This window comes from Dermacentor andersoni, chromosome 1 (genome assembly GCF_023375885.2).
Source record: "Dermacentor andersoni chromosome 1, qqDerAnde1_hic_scaffold, whole genome shotgun sequence".
NCBI classification, from domain to species: Eukaryota; Metazoa; Arthropoda; class Arachnida; order Ixodida; family Ixodidae; genus Dermacentor; species Dermacentor andersoni.
Genome location: NC_092814.1, coordinates 182,066,292 through 182,086,994, shown reverse-complemented (window position 1 = coordinate 182,086,994; position 20,703 = coordinate 182,066,292). Strand labels below are relative to the sequence as shown.

Genomic DNA, 20,703 nt, shown 5'->3' with positions numbered 1-20,703 from the left:
GTTCGGCATTCTGCTTCGGGAGACATTTCAGGCTCCGGCGCTTGCCTGACCTCTTCATTAGCTGGTGCACGTTCCGCATTATCCCCTACGGGGCTGTCCTGTTTGGTGCTGGTTGACGAATCCTCCGTCAAACCTGTTTCCTCCACCACTGGACATTCGCACACTGCCTTGGCTGCGAGCTCCCTTGCCTTGGAACGAGTTAGAGCTTGTACTGTTCTCTCACTAAACCCGATTTCCTTGCGTCGTAGCAAATCCTCTGATTTGTTAGAAAACAAATACGGATACTGCGGCGGGAGATGTGCCGAGACGGCGGCTTCAATGTCCAGTACTCCGAAAGGGCCTTCGATACGAATCTTGGCCACAGGGAGACAAACATTGGAGGCCTCTACGGCTTGCCTTATCGAAGCACATTCTCCTGTGAACTGGCCTTTTTCTACGTACGACGGATGCACCCCGTCCATTGTGGCTGCCGAGTCGCGAAGCACTCTACACGGTTTGCCGTTTACCACGAGGTCTCGAATGGATGGTTCTAGCAAGTTCAGATTTTCTACGTTACTACTTAGTGACATCAATACTAGCTTGGGATTTCTGAACCCCACGGAGATATGCACCGTTTGCTGGCAGCTGTAGCAAACTACTGGTTTCTTTGCCTCGAAAGTTTTTTCCTTCTGCCTTTCTGCACTCCGTTCGGGTGGTTCCTTCTCGTCCTCGCTGTCATCGTCACTAGTTTTCACCGAATCTGACCTTTCCATTGTTTTATACCGAGTCGACTTAGACCATCGCCTTGGCTTGTCGGGTCTGTATTTATTCATCTCCTTCTTAAGAGCTTCGTTGCCTTCGTCCACACGGCGAGTTACGTACTCCTCAGTGAGATCGGCCGCTCTCGTGATAGTGTCTACGCCTGGCCTATCCTGAACCCAATACTTGATATTTATTGGCAGCCGGCGGTAGAACTGTTCTAAAGCAACGCACTGCATTGTCTTTTCGGCGTCGCCGAGTGCACCCTCTTCTCTGAGCCATTCCTTCACGTTTACCTCCAAAGTGTATGCAAAATCTGAGTATGACTCGCTTTTGGTCTTGTCGACTTCCCTGAATTTTCACCTGAATGCTTCCGCTGATAATCTATACTTTTTAAGCAGATTCGCTTTGACTTCATCGAAGTCCTCTGCTTCTTCTTTCCCCATGCGGGTGATGATATCAGCTACCTCACATGGCAGTAACGTAAGCAAGCGTTGCGGCCACGTGTTCCTCGCAAATTTTGCCTTCTTACACGTGCGCTTAAACTATGCCAGAAAAAGACCAATGTCCCCTCCTACTGCGTAGGGTGCCATCAAGTCTGTCATTCTGCGCTCGCTTTCACGTGTCTCTGGGCTAGGTCTTTCAGTATTTTGAGCTTTCAGGAGCTCAATCTCTAGGCGCTTCATTTCGAGGTCGCGCTCTTCTTTGGCCTCACGTGCGGCGCGCTCGCGCTCCTCTTTGGCCTCACGGTGCTTACGCTCTTCTTTTTCCTCTAGGCGCTTACGCTCTTCCTTTTCCTCTTTCTCTAGGCGCTTACGCTCTGCCTCTGCAATGCTCTCTAGGCATTCCTTCAGTTCATCGTCGTCTACCCCGATCGCTTCGATCGCCTCTATGATCTTCGGCTTTCTCATTGATTCGGCAATTTGGAGGCCCAACTCTGGCCAAGCTCAACAATTCCGGCTTCTTTAGTGCCTTCAAGTTCACGGCTGCCCTTACTGCTGCTAAATCTTTACTCTATAACAACCTTGACGTACTTAAAACTTCCGTCAGCGGTTAAAGAAAAAATCACTGCCCTGTACTTTCCAAAAAAAAAAAATACGTAAAGCCAAGTGATATCTCAGTGAAGAAAAGCCGTGCACTCACCATATGCAGTCATGAATCCAGACACCTTCCTTCCGAACATTGTCGCCAGGACGAAGAGGCTACGATCTCGTAGATGTCATCCAAGTTGGGGTCTCCAGGGTTCCGTATCCCAATCGCTGCCAGCCAGTTTGTTGCGTACTCCAGTAGCGTATCGTACTGCTACCGAGTTGTAGCGACGCCTGTTTATCGAAGCTATACCGACGTTACTATTGGGTAGCGTGGCGCTGTCGGCGCGCTGCAGGCATCCGGTAGACCATGGCGACCAGGCGAGGACGAGACGATTTCTAGTGCGAAACTTGCACGGTTTATTGAAAGGTCGGTGAAAGATGATAAGAAGAGAATGAAGTGATAAAAAGTACATTTCGGAGCCCCTTAAATAGGCTCTCTAGAATCGTGGGAGGGATATTGCTTCCGTCGACGTCACGTGACCGGCACAGAAAGCCTGCTGCAAGGAGGAGGGATCTTGCTTCCGTCGACGTCACGTGACCGGCATAGAAAGCCTGCTGCAAGGAGGAGGCCGTCCCACCTCCTGGAATTGTAGACGCTTGTCCGTCTCTTTTACGCATTGCTGGTTCGTGGAAGTTGTGTAGACTTTGGCCGTTCGAGGAAAGGGTCCCTCTAAAGTCTCACACAGGCCAGAGGCCTGTAAACACTGCGGGGCTTCCGCCAGACCGGCAGACACTCGAAATGGTCATGGCGAATTAGGAAGTCACGCTTCATTTCGACGAGGCAAGGTGAGAGCAGGTCGGGTGAAATCCCTTTCTGCACGTGGTGCCAGACGCCAACCATAACACCACGCACGATAGCAAGATCGCAGTGTGGGCAGCATCGCTTTCAACTTCGCCATGCTTGGAAAGCAAGTCTTGCGGTTACAGCAAACTCTCTCCCTATGATTTTATCAGATGACATACTGCGTTGAAAGAAAAAAAAACTACCTTTAACGACGACTGTAAGTGTGGGCAGTTGCACGCGAAAGTATGCGCAGCAGCGCCGTTTCTCTCCCATACGGCGCCCGTCGAAAGCTCGCAATGTTCCGTGTAGCACGGCCGCAACTCCATTGCCGTAAATCTACATTAGGGAGTTTCATGCCAACGAAGTTCGCGGGTGCCCGTGTGACAGGGGTGTTACACAGTCTTACTGTACTGTGAGGCCCAATTAGTAACCGTTATTACATTCTTTAGTTAGTAAAGTTACAACCACTACCGTAACTGCCTGCATTTACTAGGTAGTCAATATTGAGACAAAGATTTACCACACTTATGTTGGTAACTCTATCCAGCCGTTCAAAGAGTGCATGCCCAGTATCAGGATTGGCTGGAATTCGCTCTTACGTACAATTCTAGCCTAAGAGCTTTTGGTGAATACGGGTCCAGGTGTATCAATGCCACAATACATCCGTCTTATGTTTCATACTCTATAGGCTATTTGCCTAAGTATACACCAAAACAAGCCAAGAGTGGTGATGTGGGCTTGTTGGCACATCTTTACTAAATGTGGTTGAGCGCAGGGAAACACGAGGACAAGAGGAGGAACATTGGCGCCTGTGCGTCCAATATGATTTAATTCTTTTCTCCTCGTGTTTCCCTGAGCTCAACCACCTTTTGTAAAAACAAGGGCCCGTATTCACTAAACGTATCTTGTGTAAGTGCCGTCCGCGAGTGGCCATCGTCGGGGAGGACAACCGGGCCGTGATTTTATAGCGATCCCTTTGCCGATGCCTTTTCGCGCCTCGTAAGTGGTCAGAGCGAGGCATCGATCGCCCGAGTTATTGATGGATCAGCCGACCGTGAACGGTGGATGATAAGAACGGCATAGAATTGAGCGGAAGGAATCGCTACAATATCGCGGCCCAGGTTTTGCAGCGACGCCTTCCGCTGCGGTCACTGAAGAAGCACGAAAGAGAATAACGTCTAAAAAGACATCGCTGCACATAAAATGGCGGCCGAGGGCCGCAATTCTGTATTGATGACGATCGCTATCATAAATGGCAGGCGCCGGAACACCCGCCATTGAGGAATGATCTATAACGCAGAAAAAGTTTGGGAGTATATAGGCCCTGGATATTATTACGGCTGCTTTGTGAATATTGAACTCTTTTTCTTTTCGTACACGCAGCTTAATTGTGCGCGATCAATAGCGCCCATCGGTTAATGTATACAGTGAGTTCCGGATTCCAAGCTTCATGCACAAATCGAAAATAGGTTTAGCTTTATTTATTTTTCTCACGGATGTCGCTGCCTCCAAATTGTTTTCGCCTTACCGTTAGTACACATGGCGACCGCTGCAGTCGCTGCTGGACCCAGAGTGAACGAAGAAACAAGTGAAACGGCCAGCTTATTATTGCAAAAACATTTTTTTCCTTTATTTCATTTATTTACAGCGATGCCAAGCGTGTTCAGGCACTTGGCGCTACAGTGTACATAGCGCTGCGAACCACGCCACACTCACTGGTAAACGCGCCCAAGGCGAAGAACCGAAGACTGGCGTAAAAAAAATTGAAAAAAAAATTCTTATGTAGAAAATCAACAGCACAAATGGTGTGGAAACAAACACGCACTTGGTCGATGTCACAGAAAACAAGCTGGATGGGGAGGGGTGGGTGGATGACACCTCATGTGTGTGTGTACAGCGCACAAAGCCTGCATATAGATGTGTGCGTGCGTGCCCACGGCACGGTTCACGAGGTGGAGGCTCATCCTCGGCCGAGGTGAGGCACCTCCACAGCCACCGCTCTGCGCGCCTCGAGCTGCGCCTTCTCGAGGGAGCCGCAGTTTCTCGAAGTTGGCATGCAGCGGGGCGGCGCTTGCGGCGTCGGGGCCTTCGAACGCTCTCTCTCCTTCCAGAATGAGAACTGTGTACCACCATCGATCTGTCAGCGTTTTTGCAAAGCACAACTATATCTCGACGTCCTACAGAAAGACGACAAGAAGAAGGTGATAGAGAGACGGTAAACAAGAAGTGTACATGGATGGAAAAGTGAAAGAGTATAGAGCAAGCTCCCTGCACAAGTAAACTTACAAAAAATAAAGGAAGAAAGAAAGAAAGAAAATATTGAAGAAATCGCAACGGGCATGTTTTGCGGGATGTTGTTTCATTTCATCCGACATGAACACATAGAAACTTTATAACGCGATTTCTTTTTATTCGTATTAAGGCGGGAATTCTAACATCCCGCATATAATAACACTGCCATCAACAAGAAGCTTGCAAAGCGGGTCTAGGCGCCACAAGAAAAAGAAAACGAAGGAAACCCGTGTGTGAGTGTGACAAGTTTTGTCGCGCGCGTAAACAAGTAATACACGATACAGGAGTTAAATATACAAGGCGGAGAATAAAGATTCAGCGAAGGAGTTTCAAATGTACTACAGGACATACAGCATAAAAAAAAAGAAAGAAGAGAGAGAGAGGAAAGCACGTGCGTGTTTCGGCTATACATATATCAAATTGTCATCAGAGCACAAAAGAAAAGAAAGCTAAAAACAAGACGTGACCAGTAGCATTCATTTCGTTTCTGGCACGATTTCCAGATATCGTCGACGTGTTGATGTTCCGTTTTCGAGCTCGTGTGTCCGCAGCCTATACATGTGACGCTAAATTTCGAAGTAGAGCGCGTCAGTGACCGTTCAAGTTTCCTTCTTTGCGCTTTCCTCGCTACTCTTGCGGACACAAGCATACGACTCGTTACTTTTACGCAATAATTAGCGTCACGTTTAGTCAGTTGAGGACTTCTGAAGCGTGGAGTATATTTTAGAGACGCCGAAAACAAAACGTTCTCAGTGTGCGACTGCGCTCTACGAAGAGAAGAGGCAAGAAGTTTTGGCACTGACCAGTCGCTTGATGTGGTATGTATTTCTTTTTTTTTTTCGAGCGCGAAAGGTCGAGAAGAGAGAGGGAGAGAGAGAGAGAGGATTGTCGGAAAGGCGAAGGCGTCGTTCTGTAACAGACGCTCGCCAATTTTGGCACAACGAAATTCAAAGAAAGGTTTGCAGGAAACGAAGAAAGAAATGGAACACCACTACATCCGCAAGGAAAAGTATGTTATAGAACGCCGAGGTCAGAGCAGTGGGAGGTGCATCACGCGGCGTTTCAGGGGCGGGGAGGCGCTGCTGTCGGCGGTGGCATGACAAGCAGAACGCGCGCGAGGGATGCAAGTCGTTCAGTGAGAGTGGACCGATGTTGTGTGCTCCGCTTGCGCAATTTACAATGGTCCTGCAGCACGATCAAAAGTTGCGTCTAATGATCGTGCGGCCTCGCTTAAGCTTAGGGTCTCTTCTAAACGTATAAGGCTGCCACCGCGCGGATATGAAACGCAATATCAATGAACCAGCGACTTAACGCCGCGGTGAAGGCGTGCCAAGCTCGCGGTTCTCGCCGACGTGTTTGTGATACCATCACTTGAACGTAGGCTAATGAAGCAAGAGAAAGACGGGAGGGGCTCTTCTCCGTAAAAACAAGAAGGAAAAAAAAAGGAGAGCGAGAGAGAAGCCGCGCCCCCGACGAGCAAATTAAATACGACGATGAGGCAAAGAAGAAGAACGAGGGCCGTGGCTCGACCGAGCTTCCTGTTGCTATCGCGATCACTTTGTTCGTTCGGTTCTTTTCCTTTTCTTCTTTTTCATTATTGAACGCGACCTCCTCCATGCAAAAACTCGAAGAGCGAGGACTGCTTGCGCGCCGCGCCAAGTCGGTCAAATGAGAAGGATCACACTGCTTGTTTCCTCGTTTCCTTTCTTATTGCTTGCTCGTATTCATCGGTGGCCGCTGCCGTTTTGCACTCTCCGCCGATGTGCTCGGCCCGAGCTATTAAAACGACAAACGATAATGCGGCGTCGGGCGCCAGCGTACTGCCCCACTCGTCTCGATGCCCGCACTCCAAGGTGCGCTCTCCCCACGCCTCGCTCCGTTTTCCTTTCTTTTCTTTTTTGCCTGTCCACACCCGCCCCATTAAAGTTCGCTCCCAATTTCGACCACGCGTTGCTTCGGAGAGCGCACTCAGCCGCGCCGCGCTGTACTCATATCCGCGCACCAGCGGCGGCAACTCGTCCCTCCCCGTTTCCTCATTCTATACCTTATGAGAAAGCACGTGTGTATTATACTTCAGCGAGAGGAGGCAGTGACCAAGTTCAGAGGTGCTTCTTTCTCGGCTCTGAGAGTTGTTTAAGTCTGTGGGCCGGGCTTCCGTGACAAAGCCTACTTGTACTCTTATGCAAACTAGACTCACAAACTGCTTTGAGCGCGGGGTCTGTATGAAGAGACAGTGATGTGGCTCGCGCGCTACGCGGCGAATAATGAGCGAAAGAAAAAAAAAACGCCGGAAATAGGGGGGGGGCTGGCGCTCGACACAAGCCTGGAACAAGCGTATGTGTGTGTGTATATATATATATATATATATATATATATATATATATATATATATATATATATATATATATATATATATATATATATATATAGCTCGAAAAGGTCGCTCGTTCAGAGCAATGGATTTGGGTATGTGCTTCGTGTCAGATAGTTCCGATTTCACGATACGAAAAGGCGCGCGGTCCTGAAGAAGTCATGCTTCGGAGGCTACGAGACCGTGTAGTTCCGAAGAAGCCTAAAAGGTGCATTTTTAAGGCAGCATTTATATTTCTGTCCTAATCGCAGTGAGATGACGGCGTGAAAGTTACCTGAATATGTTATTTTTTCTAAACGCGTGATTGACGAGGCTACCAACAAGGTTGAACCAACAAGAGAACGGCACCAGTTGTAATGGATTTTAAAGTCAGTCTGCGTTGTCAATCAGTGTTCTTTCTTCTTTCTTAACTGAACGGCCTCGGTCCGCTATCAAGCTTTATAGTATTTGTGCCGACCTTACGCGTGCACGTACGCGTAAAATAAACAGCCTTTTTTACCACACGCACATAGTTTACTATATATATACATATGCATGCGAGCGAGCGCGCGCGCCCGTGTGTGTGTGTGTGTGTGTGTGTGTGTGTGTGTGTGTGTGTGTGTGTGTGTGTGTGTGTGTGTGTGTGTGTGTGTGTGTGTGTGTGTGTGTGTGTGTGTGTGCGTGCGTGTGTGTGTGTGCGTGTGCGTGTGCGCGACAACCAGCTTCATTTAAGATAAGGAAGACGAAAGGGCAGGGATGTCAACATGGCGTAATAGTACGTCCGGCTCGCCACACCTCACATGAGAATAGGAGCACAGTAGGAAGCGAGAGAACTGGCGATTCATGCGCAAGGTAAACTGGCGCAGCTTAAATCAACTCCGAGCCAGGCAGGCGCTTGCTTTTGTACTACAGCTCGCGAGGCCGTCGAAGAGCGACAAGTGAACTCGCGCCAAGCGGTGGCGTGCGCACACATCACTAAGCTAGCTACCGCTTCGGCGTCCTAACGCTCCCGAATACTTCGCGCCTCGTGGCACGAGCACGAGCCCGAGGTCCCGTGACTCACGGCGTCGTCAGCGCTGCGTAACTCTGAACGAGAGCCAGGGACCGCAGGGCGATTTATCGCGAAACACGACCGCTCTTTGCTGCCTTGTACAACGCGGCTACAAGACGAGCAAAGAAGCCTTCACCTCCTTTCTCACTCTTCTTTCGCCCTAGTGCTCCTTTAAGTACCACGTCCTTGCATCCTGCTTCCGTGCACAGCCCGCCCTTGCTTTGTGGGAGAGATCTGCTCCCCGTTGAACGGCATAATTTGACGACATGCTATTGTCAGCGCTTACTTTTTCGTTTGTTTCGTTATGTAGTCGTTACTCGCATACAGAACCAGCGTGCTCTAGTTTTACATTATTAGCGATATAATTAAAGGGGAAATGATGTAGGGTTCCAACTCTAAACCGTTTCGCAGTGGTAACAGAAATGTACAGAGACGGGAAAAATAAATCGTTAGTAGTATAGGAGCTGGTGCAGTCATAGCGGAAACGCCCGGACACTGAGTTAAGGGCCGTCTGCACAAAGCCGTCTATTTCGGAGTCAGCTAGTGACGTCCCAAATCGGCTTTCGGGTGGTCGAGCATTTAAGTGAGGCTACTACATTTAACCACTGAGTTTGTGGTATGGCCGGTCTATTGAACAGTCTAAGTAAGACGTTTCTGGTATGGCCGATGTACTGAACAACCTAAGTAAGACAGTAAGATAGCTTTAAGGTTCGCCTCTACGAGTGCAGGTGCACGTGAACACTCGGGACCTACGCTATTCAGAAGTATCGTCTTAAGCGAAAGCTTGCTACGTACGTTGGTGTTAATAAGCTTTACAGTGTGCACAGTAATTAGACACGAGAGGTCGCTCATATCCTCGAGGCGGTATTACCCTCGGTCAGCGCAATACACTCGCGGTTCACCACATCGACAGGCAGAGGAAGGCACTTCGTGAGTCTTACAAGCGGTACTCGTGTAGCGTCATGCATTAGCCGTGAGTAAGTTCAATTCTGTGTGGCACGTGTTCGACTTCCGATCCGGGCCATCCATCTCTTCTGCTCACATCGCATAGGGGTCGCCCAGGTGTCACAAGCAAGCGTCCGTCGCGGCTGCTTGAGGATTAACATACACGCACCACCCGGCGTCGATCTATCGCCGCTCCAGGGTCCGCAGAAGCCCGAAGACGTGCACTCATGCGCTGGTGCTTTGCCGACAAGTGAGCTCTTGCTACTTTCTTCTGGAGCAGATAAACGGGTGCGATTGCAGTGTTTTCCTATACGGGAACTGGTTGCGGGGAGGTGGACACGAAACCGCTGTCGTCGGCGCTGCCTTTATTGGCCGAATCGGCGAAGAACGCCGCCTTGGCTTCAGCTAGCTTGGCCCTCATGGGCGTGTAGCCGCCTCCGTTGCCGTTCATCTTGGTTGGCTTAGATGTCTTGATTATTGTTTTGCCAGCGGCAGCCGATGACTTGTTGCACGGGTCCTGGCCAGAGGGCTCTGCAGGAATAGCCTTGGGGATCGCGTGCTGCAGTGAAGTGGTGATGTTGGTTACGGTCCTCGAGCTTCCCACTTCTGTGACCAACTCCATGTTAACATCCACCGTGCTCTTAAGGTTTCCCATCTTGCCAGTGGACTCGAGCGTCGATTGCACCGACTTCTCCTCGACAATTTTCTTGATTGGCCCGGCAACAGACGGGGATGAAGCTCCGCTTTTCCTCTGGGCCTCGATCTTCTCCTCCAGGATCAGGTTCGTTGCGATCTTCTTGGTATTCTCACCACCGTCGTCGTCGATTTTTCCGTTTGTCTGCTTGATGGACACCGTAGTCGTGTTGGTAGATGGCTGAAGGTTCTTGAGAGTCTGCGGTGAAGGCTTGGTCTTATCCAGGTCAGCCACCGAGCTCAGGTTCTGTATGTTCTTCAGCGTGACTGTGTCCGTCGTCGTAAATGTCGTAGTGGTCGTTGTCCGTCGGGGTTCGATTACTTGCGGCTGTGGAGGCACCTTGCTGATGACTATGGGTCCGCACTGAAGGTTCTTAATGGCGGCGATCGGACGCGGTTCAACTTTGTCCTCCGCCTTGTGCAAGTTCTTGAGGTCATCAGCGCTGATGTGTGCGCCTCCGCGCATTGGAAACGCGGCCGCTGACGGCTGCTGCTGCAGGTTCTTCATGGAGAAGGCCGTCGGGGCGTTTCTCTGCGCCTCCGCTCGGATCCTGGACGTCGCTACGTTGTCGATGTCCAAGGTCGTTCCGGCGATGCTGCTTCGGCGGGCTTCAAATGTGGCCAAAGGCACAGGTCCTGGTCTTGGTAACCTGTTGTTGTTAGTGTAGTCGGAAGGCTGTTGCGGCTTACCGCTGGGCGGAAGCTCGTCACCCGCACCGGCCTTCTCGAGGGCGTTGTTGGTGAAGTTTGGCGGTCTGTACCTCTGGTCGTCCTGCCTGAGGCCGCCGTTGTTCAGCCTCTCGACAGGAAGCGGCGGCAAGGCCCTCTGGTGGCGGTAAGCACGGCGAGACAGCGGCGGGGTTCTTATCTCGGCCGTCGACGGCAGGCGTCGGTTGGTGGCTGCCGACTGCGCCAGCGCACTGCCGTGGCGCGACCCGTTGTTCTGGCTGTGGTTGTTGCGGCGCGCAGCGGGAGAGGCGCTGCGGTGTCGGTACAGTAGCGTGCCAGAAGAGTCCAGGTCCTCAGCAGCCGCTAGGGCTGCCGCCTTGCGGGGACCTCGGTAGTATCCTCTCGAACTGCGAGACCGCCGGTCCGAGCGGTCCAGGCTTGCGTCCGGAGTGTCCCCGTTACTGGAGTGCCGCTCGCGGGCTCGATTCGTGCTCGACGACCTCGGCTGCACAGAGTGAGAAGAAACAAGACAGATTGATTACACCCAGAAAAACAACACTTCCATGTTGCGGCCGAACAGTTAGAGGGATAAAAGAACAACGATCAAGAAAATAAACAGGCCGCCATAGCGGCTCCAATGTATGGAATGTAAGGAGACAAGCAGGGGCGTAGCCAGGGGGGGGGGGCTTATGGGGCTTTATCTCCCCGCCCCCGAAATTTTTTCGTGCTGTCCATGCACCGTCGACCAAAGCAACCCCAGGCGCCGGAAATCATTCTGGATTTTGTCTAGAATATCTTTTTCACGCTCGAAATGACATTTCATCGCGAACATAGCGAACTTGGGCTGGATTTCGCGGCAACGTTCATGCACCGGGAGCCACATAACGCAAGCAGCCCCATCCGAGCACAAATTTTCAAGGGCGTTTTGATGGCGAATGGGCTCGCAGCGGAATCGCACAGAGGCCGCGGAATCTACGGAGCGCATGGATTTCAATTTCGAAACTTTGTGGGCATAAAGTTCTCATAAACTTTTGTTGCGAAACGTGCATTGACATTTCCAAAGTTGTGCTTCAGATATTCAACTGCGGAAGTTTGTAGGTTTAATGTTGTTATAAACATTTGACGCCAAAAGTGCATTGACTTTCCTAAAGTCTTAGATCGGAACATACAACGAGACAAGCCAACTCAACACAATATAAGACAAGTTGACAAAACACGCAGCGAAATCCGATGAGACGAAGCGTTGTGGTGGTTCATTTGTGCCGTCATATCGCATAAAAAAATATCAAAATTTTTTTTCTACCTATGCCAAGCATCCGTGTCAAGACATTAAAGCCAGCCAGGCTAACTACGTTCTTATTTATTTTTTCTACTTTGACTTTTATTCGTGAGCACACACTGAGCCTCTTAATTTTTTTAATTCTTGCTACCCTACCCGCGGGCTGCCACAGCCAGTCAGAGCGCATGCGGTTTTCTCGTGCTGCCCCAACCACCGCGCGGCGTACTTCGGTGCGCGTTTCGTTTTCTCTGGCCGAGTGGATTTTCGCCTGGCAGAGTTTTGGACGCCTTCTGGCTAGCAGACGAGAAAAAGAAACAATGGTCGCTCACTGCCATCACTGTGAAGACTCGACTTATTGCACCGCGTTCGCTTGAATGCAACCTCTCCGGAAAGTCTTGTCTTGCCGGTCTATAGGATACCGAGCAGTATGTGTATGGTTCTCAGTGGACCAAGCGTCTCACGTTTTCTTCGACATTCATTCGGTAACCACATTAGGTGCCCAAATAGGCATTGGATTGTGGCAAACATGCTCTCCTTCGCGTTTTTTTTTTTTTCATTTCGGTGCCCCCGCCCCACAAGAAGAAAAAAAAAAATACATTGTTGCGCCGCAGCGAATTGTAGCATGGTGACAGTGTGTTACTTCTTTTGCGGAAAGTAATCGGCCACGGCACGCTTAAGTTGCCGGATACTATTATTATATTATTGCGATAGAAATTATATGAACGCTCCAGACGCATTCCTGCTGTCGCTGTCGCCCTCGTGTTTCGTATGAAGTCTAAGGGCGATAACGTCGTGACCGCGCGCCGCGTGCTGTATGTGCGAGTGAAAGAGTAGGGGGGGGGGGGGGAGTGGAATGGGTGATTCGACGATGGTGGCTCAGGCTTGTGTGTGCAAAGGAGAAAAGCGGGGAGCAAGCGCGCCGCCATCCGTCGCGCGCAATACATCGGGGTGACTGGACGGAATGCGGGCGGGATCTAGGATTCTGTGAATCTGTGATTGGGCAACATGTTTATTTGCCTTGTTTGACGCATTATATAGTGACTTTTTCTTAGATATGCAGATTAATAGGAGACTTAAACGCATATTTAAAAATCTTCTTGCGAGGTTTTGTGTATGCGTGCAATGAACTTTCTTTCCAGTGACACTTTCTGGCCCTTTATCAAGAATTTGCGTATTCCATTGTATCTCCGCATTTCTAAGGAACGAGGGCGAGTGAACTGAAAGTGAGCCTACCCTTCCCGCGCAATAATGTTTCGGTTCATTATCTGCGAGGCATGCGCACGGCACACAGGTATCTTTCATTTACAAAAGTGACCCGCAGGTGTGAGGGTAAATGTTCTTTAATGCTCTCATACACTGGGCTGAACATGATTGCATGACGTAATGGACGCTTCAGAAGTTGAGCAGCGTGGTGCCGTGAGGTTTTTGACAGCTGAAGGTGTTTCCCAAAAAGTAATTAGTCTTCGTATGGCTGCCGTGTGCGTTGAACATTGCATTTCATTGGCCACTGTGAAACGTTGGAGCAACGGTTGAAAGAAGGACGTGAAAGTTGCAAAGACGATCAACACCGGGCCAAAGCCATCGTGCAATCACCAACAACAAAATTACAATGGTTGATGCGCTGATGAGACAAGAACGGAGGATGAGCATCGATGAACTGGCAGAGCATGTGAACATCAGTCACGGTTCTGTTCACACCATAATTCATTAACATCTCGGTTATCGGCTCTTGTGTGCGCAATGGATACCCAAGATTTTGAATGACCGCCAGAAGAAGGTCCTGCGCTGCCTTGACTCATCTGATCTGGTATCACAATGAGGATGACGACTTCTTGTCTGCAATTGTGATTGGGGAAGAACCAAGGTGCCACTACTACGAGCCTGAAACACGACGGCAAAGCTTACAATAAAAACATTCAAATTCACCACCCCCAAAGAAAGCAAAGGCCGTCATTCCCGCCGGAAAAGTGTTGTTGACTTTTTTTTTTTTCGATCGTCAGGTGCCATTATTGGTAGAATTTCCTAATGCCGGAGAGATTATCAATCGTTTCCGATATTGTGAAACGCCGGATCAGCTGCGTGTCGCAATCACGAACAAACGACGTGGAAAATTGACGAATGGGGTCATTTTAGTCCACGACCTTGCTATGGTGTTGGGCTGCTGAGCACGAGGTCGGAGACTCGAATCCCCGCCACGGCGGCCGCATTTCGGTGGGGGCGAAATGCGAAAACACCCGTGTACTTAGATTTAGGTGCACGTTAAAGAACCCCAGGTGGTCGAAATTTCCGGAGTCCTCCACTACGGCATGCCTCATAATCAGAAAGTGATTTTGGCACGTAAAACCCCATAATTTAATTTTTAATTGTGCCACAACAATGCCAGTCCCCACGTCGTTGATGTGGTTAAGACAAAACTGGCAAAGTTAAAGTGGGAAACGCTGCAACATCCGCCACACAGGCCAGACCTGTCGCATTGCGACTGCCACATTTCGGGACAAATGAAAAAAACAGCTCAAGGGAACCAGATTAGTGTCGGACTATGACGTGAAAGAGTCGGTTACAGATTTTTTGAAGCAGCAACCCAAGCAGTTTTATGAGACGGGAATCACGCGACACGTTAGTCAGTGGGACAAATGTCTAAATGCTCATGGAAACTACTTTTAAATAAAATACCCCGTTTGTCATACATTCGCATTGGCTTACTTTCATTTGACTCGCCCTCGTATATTTTGCAGAACGGCTTTATATACGTGCTCTCTGTTGCGACTATAATTTCGGTGCAATTACTCACGATACACGACCGGTGGCAGCTGCTCCTGCGTAATACATTGGAATAAATGACAGCGTCACTGAGATTTTTCACTGCCCGTTGCATATGTACAAAAATGTAAACAAGGTTCTTGAATGACAAAGTTTCAGTAACATATTTGTCCTCAACTTGTTCATTTCATGGCATTTACATTTTTCATATCAATGGCATGCACTGCTTTGCTGGTTTCAAACTGATATAGTTCTAAAGTTCGTGTGATATTTGCTTTACCCATTAAATATACAGAAACATGGAATCATTGATATCAGTTATCTTGGACACAATTTTTGGCACATACGAGTATATCTTTTTATGAAAAAAATACATAAATTACTTGTTTTGACAGTGCGTAACGTTCAAGAATTCGTTTGCAGCATCTTTGGCAATGAAAATGCACTTATTATTCATGTATTTGATCCCTCGACAAATTGTTTAAGAGGAAGTTTAAGCTCGGGCCCAACTCCGACGCGGCCTATTCAAATATATGTAAAACGCAGAAACGCTTTTCTGAGATAACCCCTGGATCGCTTTTAATGAAAATTTGTTGGATTTGAGAGAGAAAGTTGAAATATAGTATCTTAAATTATGGGGTTTTACGTGCGAAAACCACTTTCTGATTATGAGGCACGCCGTAGTGGAGGACTCCGGAAATTTTGACCACCAGGGGTTCTTTAACGTGCACCTAAATCTAAGTACATGGGTGTTTTCGCATTTTGCCCCATCGAAATGCGAAAGTTAACATATAGTATCTGTTGGAAGCAGAATTTCGATTTAGGGTCTGAACTTTGTTTAAAATATTTTGAAAAATTCGAAAGCACGAAAAAAAAAGAATATAGGAGCACGACGTTTACAAAGTAATAGCTCTGCATCAAGAACAGATATCACGGTTCTTCAAACGGCATCTATTGTAAGAGTCAAAGCAGACAAATTTGGTATGTCAATTTGTATCTTACGTGAACTGGTTACGTGGTGCACAAGGGTTCTGCAAAAGCCGTATTTCGATAATATTAATTTTCTTTTTAGATCCTTTTGCAACATATCAATTTTGTCCGCTGTAGATGTACTATTAGATGCGATTCACATCATTGCGATAACATTTTTCTTGTTGAGTTACAGAGTTTCAAACGTGATAGTTTCGTGTTCTGAAAACTTGCGATTTTTTGGCAATTTTTAATAAAGAATGGGCAATTTAAAAGAAAAATTTCAAACTAGAAGTCAGTATAATTTAAGTTTGTCTTTTAAATGCAACAAACCTCGTCGAATTCGGTGCAGTGGTTGCCGAGAAAAACGAGTCCACCTTCTACATGTATTTAGATAGGAGCACCTGAGCTAAAGCTTCTCCTTCAGTAGGAGGCCAAACTGCAACGTGAGCCCCCCCCCCCCCGAACGAAATTTCTGGCTACGCCACTGGAGACAAGTTCATGTTTCTCTGAAGCGACGTTTACCAGCCGTAAAAACCGACTCGAACTCTGTGTTTCAAGGTCGAACATAATCGGAATGGTTGAGTTTCGCGAAGCGCTTTCATGACACAACGCCGCACCTGAAGTATGTTCTTGATAAACCTATAACTCCAAACCTGAGTTTAGTTATCTCGGCAGAATATGCCTTATGCAATGAGTCTTGCTCGCAGCGAAATCTTTTAAACCTGTGACGTGCGGCTGAATATAACTACAGCTGAGAAATTTATGCCGAGGTTCTGAGCTAAGATATGTACCCCTGATATATTTATGTATTTGAACATACTTTGCGCCCTACCCGGGCACAAGCAGGAGTTCGAGCTCGTTAACCAAGAAAATATACGCTGTGAAAAGGTGTACAGCAGGATATAAAAACATAACAATGGTAATAAAAATCAAGATGACTTTCACGACGAGATGAACAAATTAAAGCAAAGTGCTAGTCGTGGATAATCGTAGAAAGCACTATAGGTACATTCATAAAAAAATAATAATAAACAAATAAATAAATAAATAAATATTTGCGTCGTACGTCGTACGCAATCAATCGACGCTTTTCACCGCGTTCCCACGGGCACAGCCATATTCGATCATGTGATGACCCCTCCATTCCTTGATTCAGCTAGCCTCTGCTGCCTCTGTTTACGATGGCATGTGCGTGAAACAGGGGGCACGGTGCAGCAAGCCGCAGTTTCAGCAGCTGTCGTCGACAATGAGCAATTGAACGGCACACAAATTTGGCCAAAGCTTCAGAAGACATGTAAATATCACATATCCATCCTTCCGAGCTCGTTACGCCTTGTCGAAATGCTACGAGTACTGCTGCACGGTGCGCGTACTACAAGGCAGCGCTAGAAATTGTTTTCCCATGACACAGTGGTGCATGTTTTCAGCCGCTGTGTCAAAGAGAATTTCCGTCATTCGCCCGTTTTTATTTATTTCCAATGACTTTGAAGCTACAGGTTGTCATGTTTTTGCTTCAGTAACGCTTTTTGGTGCGACGTCGTTACATTAAATTCTACATAATCCCTCATGAATGTGCCAGTTGCGCTTGATTTGTTTATTCATATCTCCGAGCGAAAAACAGCCACGTTTTGAAGTTTTGCAATAGCTTAACGAAAGTACGTAATATTGTTGGTCACTCGTTTACGTTGCGCCTCGTGACGAAACGTTCTGCTTCGAACATTAATACGTGGCATACTTTAACCACTGATCGGTCGGCATGCTCGTTAACGAGTTCAATCATTTCTAATACGCGACTCTGAGCCTCTCAGTGAGTTTCAGTGAAAGGGGCTCCATGGACGTTAGTGGAGACTGTGCAAAATTAACATTTACAAGCGCGAGCGAGTGTCTGCTAGATTTGCAGTTCTATCTGGCCATAGTATTTTTCCGGGAACTCTGTCCTTGATCAAAAATAACAACAACAACAACAACAACAACAAAAAGTATCGCTACCGCGACACCTTGGTTTGAGTTAAATTATGGTCAGCCGGCCGTGGGGAGCGGTGGATGATAGGAAACAAATAGGACCGAGCGAAATGAATCCTTACATTATGCGCGTAGTGGGTGGATGGATGGATGGATGGATGGATGGATGGATGGATGGATGGATGGATGGACGGATGGACGGATGGACGGACGGACGGACGGACGGACGGACGGACGGACGGACGGACGGACGGACGGACGGACGGATGGATGGATGGATGGATGGATGGATGGATGGATGTTATGAGCGTCCCCTTTGGAACGGGGTGGTGGATTGCGCCACCAAGCTCTTGCTATTATACTGCCTAATGTCCTACCTAGGTTAAAAAAGAAAAAAAAAGAAAAAAAACGCACGATGAATTCCCATCACCAAACTTTCTGAACCCCTATTTCGAACTTTGTTTCCCTATTTCCACCGATCTTCCAATCGCCTCTTACTAATCTCTATTGCGGACATGTTCAGTTTCCCCCTTCTCTCGCTGAACCAAAGGCCTTCGAAGAGGCCAGTGGTGCCTAAATCGACCGCTGGGCAGATCTTCAGATTCTAATAAAACATGTACCATCGTTTCTCTATACCGCAGCAAGCACATGCTTCTTCTTCGTTTATAGGTGCGTTTATAGGTGCGTCGTTTATAGATGCGTGTTCTAAGGCATCCTGATCTCGCTTCGAAAAGTAATGATATTCCCTTTGAGTTATCATAAATTGTTTCTTTCTAATTTCGTTTTTTCCTCTTAAGTAGTTACTCATGGCAGGTTTCTTTCCCATTGCCGCCACCCATGAGATTATTTCAGCCTCTCTGACTTTCCACTTGACGTTCTTCGTTGCTGTGTTGCTCACCCTACAGGCCGCATACTTGCTGATAAGCTTCGTAGTTCTTTTCCTCCATTGTGAATCAATCTTTCTTTTTTCTGTACAAATACCCCAACACTCTCCCAGCCCATTTACTTTCTTCCATATTCCTCAGTCATTCTTCATAATCAATTTTACTGTGAGCTTCCCTCACTTCGAAACTTGTCCAGCCCACATCACCCTGCACAGCTTCATTTGTAGTCTTCCCGTGAGCGCCTAATGCGAGGCGTCCCACTGACCTTTGGTTGGCATCCAGTCCTGATTGTACCCCTGATTTCAAGCAAACAACCGCATTTCCAAAAGTAAGTCCCAGAACCATTACACCTTTCCACACACCCCGGAGCACCTCGTACCTATTGTATCCCCGTAGCGCTCTGTGCTTCACTATCGCTGCATTTCGCTTCCCCTTTACTGTTATTGTATTTTCCTGTGTTTCCATATATCTATTGCCTTCGTGTAACCATATACCAAGATATCTATATTATTTTACCCGAGGTATTTCCTGGCCCTGTATTGCCACTGTGTTATCACTGTTTTCGTTGAATACCATAACACCTGATTTTCTAACGCTAAATTTCAAACCTTCCTGTTCTTCCTGTCCACCCTTCCTGTCCACAGCTATTTGCCAGACGTTGCAAATCGTTTTGCTTGTTAGCTAGCAACACGATGTCGTCTGCATAAAATAAACCTTGCAGCTGCTGCTCTACTACTGTACCCGCCTGTTTGTATAAGAGATTCCCTATTGGAAAATCCTATTTAAATTCAAACTGGGTTATACAGGTTTAAACTGGTTTTAACAGGGACCTGTTTAGCAACAAACAGGTATAAACAGGACCAGTTTACACACGAACAGGTTTGAACGGGGTCCCGTTTGGCATGCAAACAGGTATAAACTGGACCAGTTTACACACGAACAGGTCTGAACGGGGTCCCGTTTGGCATGCAAACAGGTATAAACTGGACCAGTTCACACATGAACAGGGCTGAGCGGGGTCCCGTTTGGCATGCAAGCAGGTATAGGCACGACCAGTTCAAGCAGAAATGGGTCTTAACAGGGGCCCTGTTTGCAACTAAACTGGCTTATACTGGACACAGTGGCACCATATAGGGTTGCCTGTTTGGCACAAAAGCTGGTTTATTCTGGAGCTTTGTGGCAACCATACTGGATGGTATCATGCATACGAGTTTAATGCTTGAATAGAACTGGGGAGGAACTTTTTATTGTTCGACATCCTGACAATTTAGCCCCTAGTGCTAAATTGGGGCCATTATCAAGCTCTACAGAAATTGTGTGACCACCTCGGAACATTCACAGACCAAACTGCGATATGCTAGCTGCGAATTTCAAACCGATTCCCGGTCCTGCCCAGTTGAAAAAGACACAGGAATTCCTGCTGCAACTACAGCAATTTCTGTTGTACGACAGAAGTTCCTAACGTTTCTGAAGTTGCGACAGACATTTCTGACGTTACGACAGCGATTCTGACGTCGCAACAGAAACATTCGGTCGCGACGGCCAAGAGTTCTGAAGTCGCAACAGAAGCACTTTCCGTCGCCGCCCTTTAATATGTCAGCTTCGCATCGGTGGTGTACGCTGTACTTTTTTTCTTGCGCGGTATTCAATCGTGCTTCTTTGGAGCCGGCAGTACTGATAGCACCGACACCGGCATTAAAGTCGACGTTGCCAATTGTTATAATTGTGCCGTGACGACGCGGCACCAGCAACGCCCTACCGGCCTCCTCAAAATCGGCCGCTGATCAAAATCATACCATCTGCGGGAATGGCTGCGTATCCGCTTTGTTTTATTTGGTAAGATGGGGCACACAGGCCTGTGGACTTACATGTGCGGTTACACTGACACATTAGTTAATTTCTCAGAAATATTGCACAAGCATATGCGAAGCGGGAAAGAAGTTTTGGATTGTTCCACAAAGTTGCGTGAAAAGCTGTCTCGCTCGGGTCTCATTAATCTGGTACAGCGCTGCCGTGAGAAGCCAGTATTCTGTCGAGATGAAGACTCACCCACGAGTGTTTATGTAGCTATATTGTATTGAACACACGAATTATATGCGAGCTCAAAAGTGTAAAGAGCAAGAGACAACTGTCGAAATTAGCAGTAACAACCCTCAGTGTCCCCGGTCACCATTGTCTGTTTCTGAATTTCGTATGAAATATGGATATCGTTACAGCAAAATCGATGGTCTAG

The 20,703-nt window shown here is 47.9% G+C and overlaps 1 protein-coding gene across 1 annotated transcript in view; it reads right to left on the bottom strand.

Annotated features, from left to right (window-relative positions):
* Positions 1–7,324: 7,324 nt before the first annotated feature.
* The window catches only part of ko (Stork-head domain-containing protein knockout), a 426,112-nt gene continuing 412,733 nt past the window's right edge, over positions 7,325–20,703 (bottom strand). The window contains exon 5 of the mRNA XM_050195189.3: positions 7,325–11,118. Coding sequence (XP_050051146.1) covers positions 9,559–11,118 — 1,560 coding nt within the window. The 3' untranslated portion in view covers positions 7,325–9,558. The remainder of the gene's footprint in view (positions 11,119–20,703) is intronic.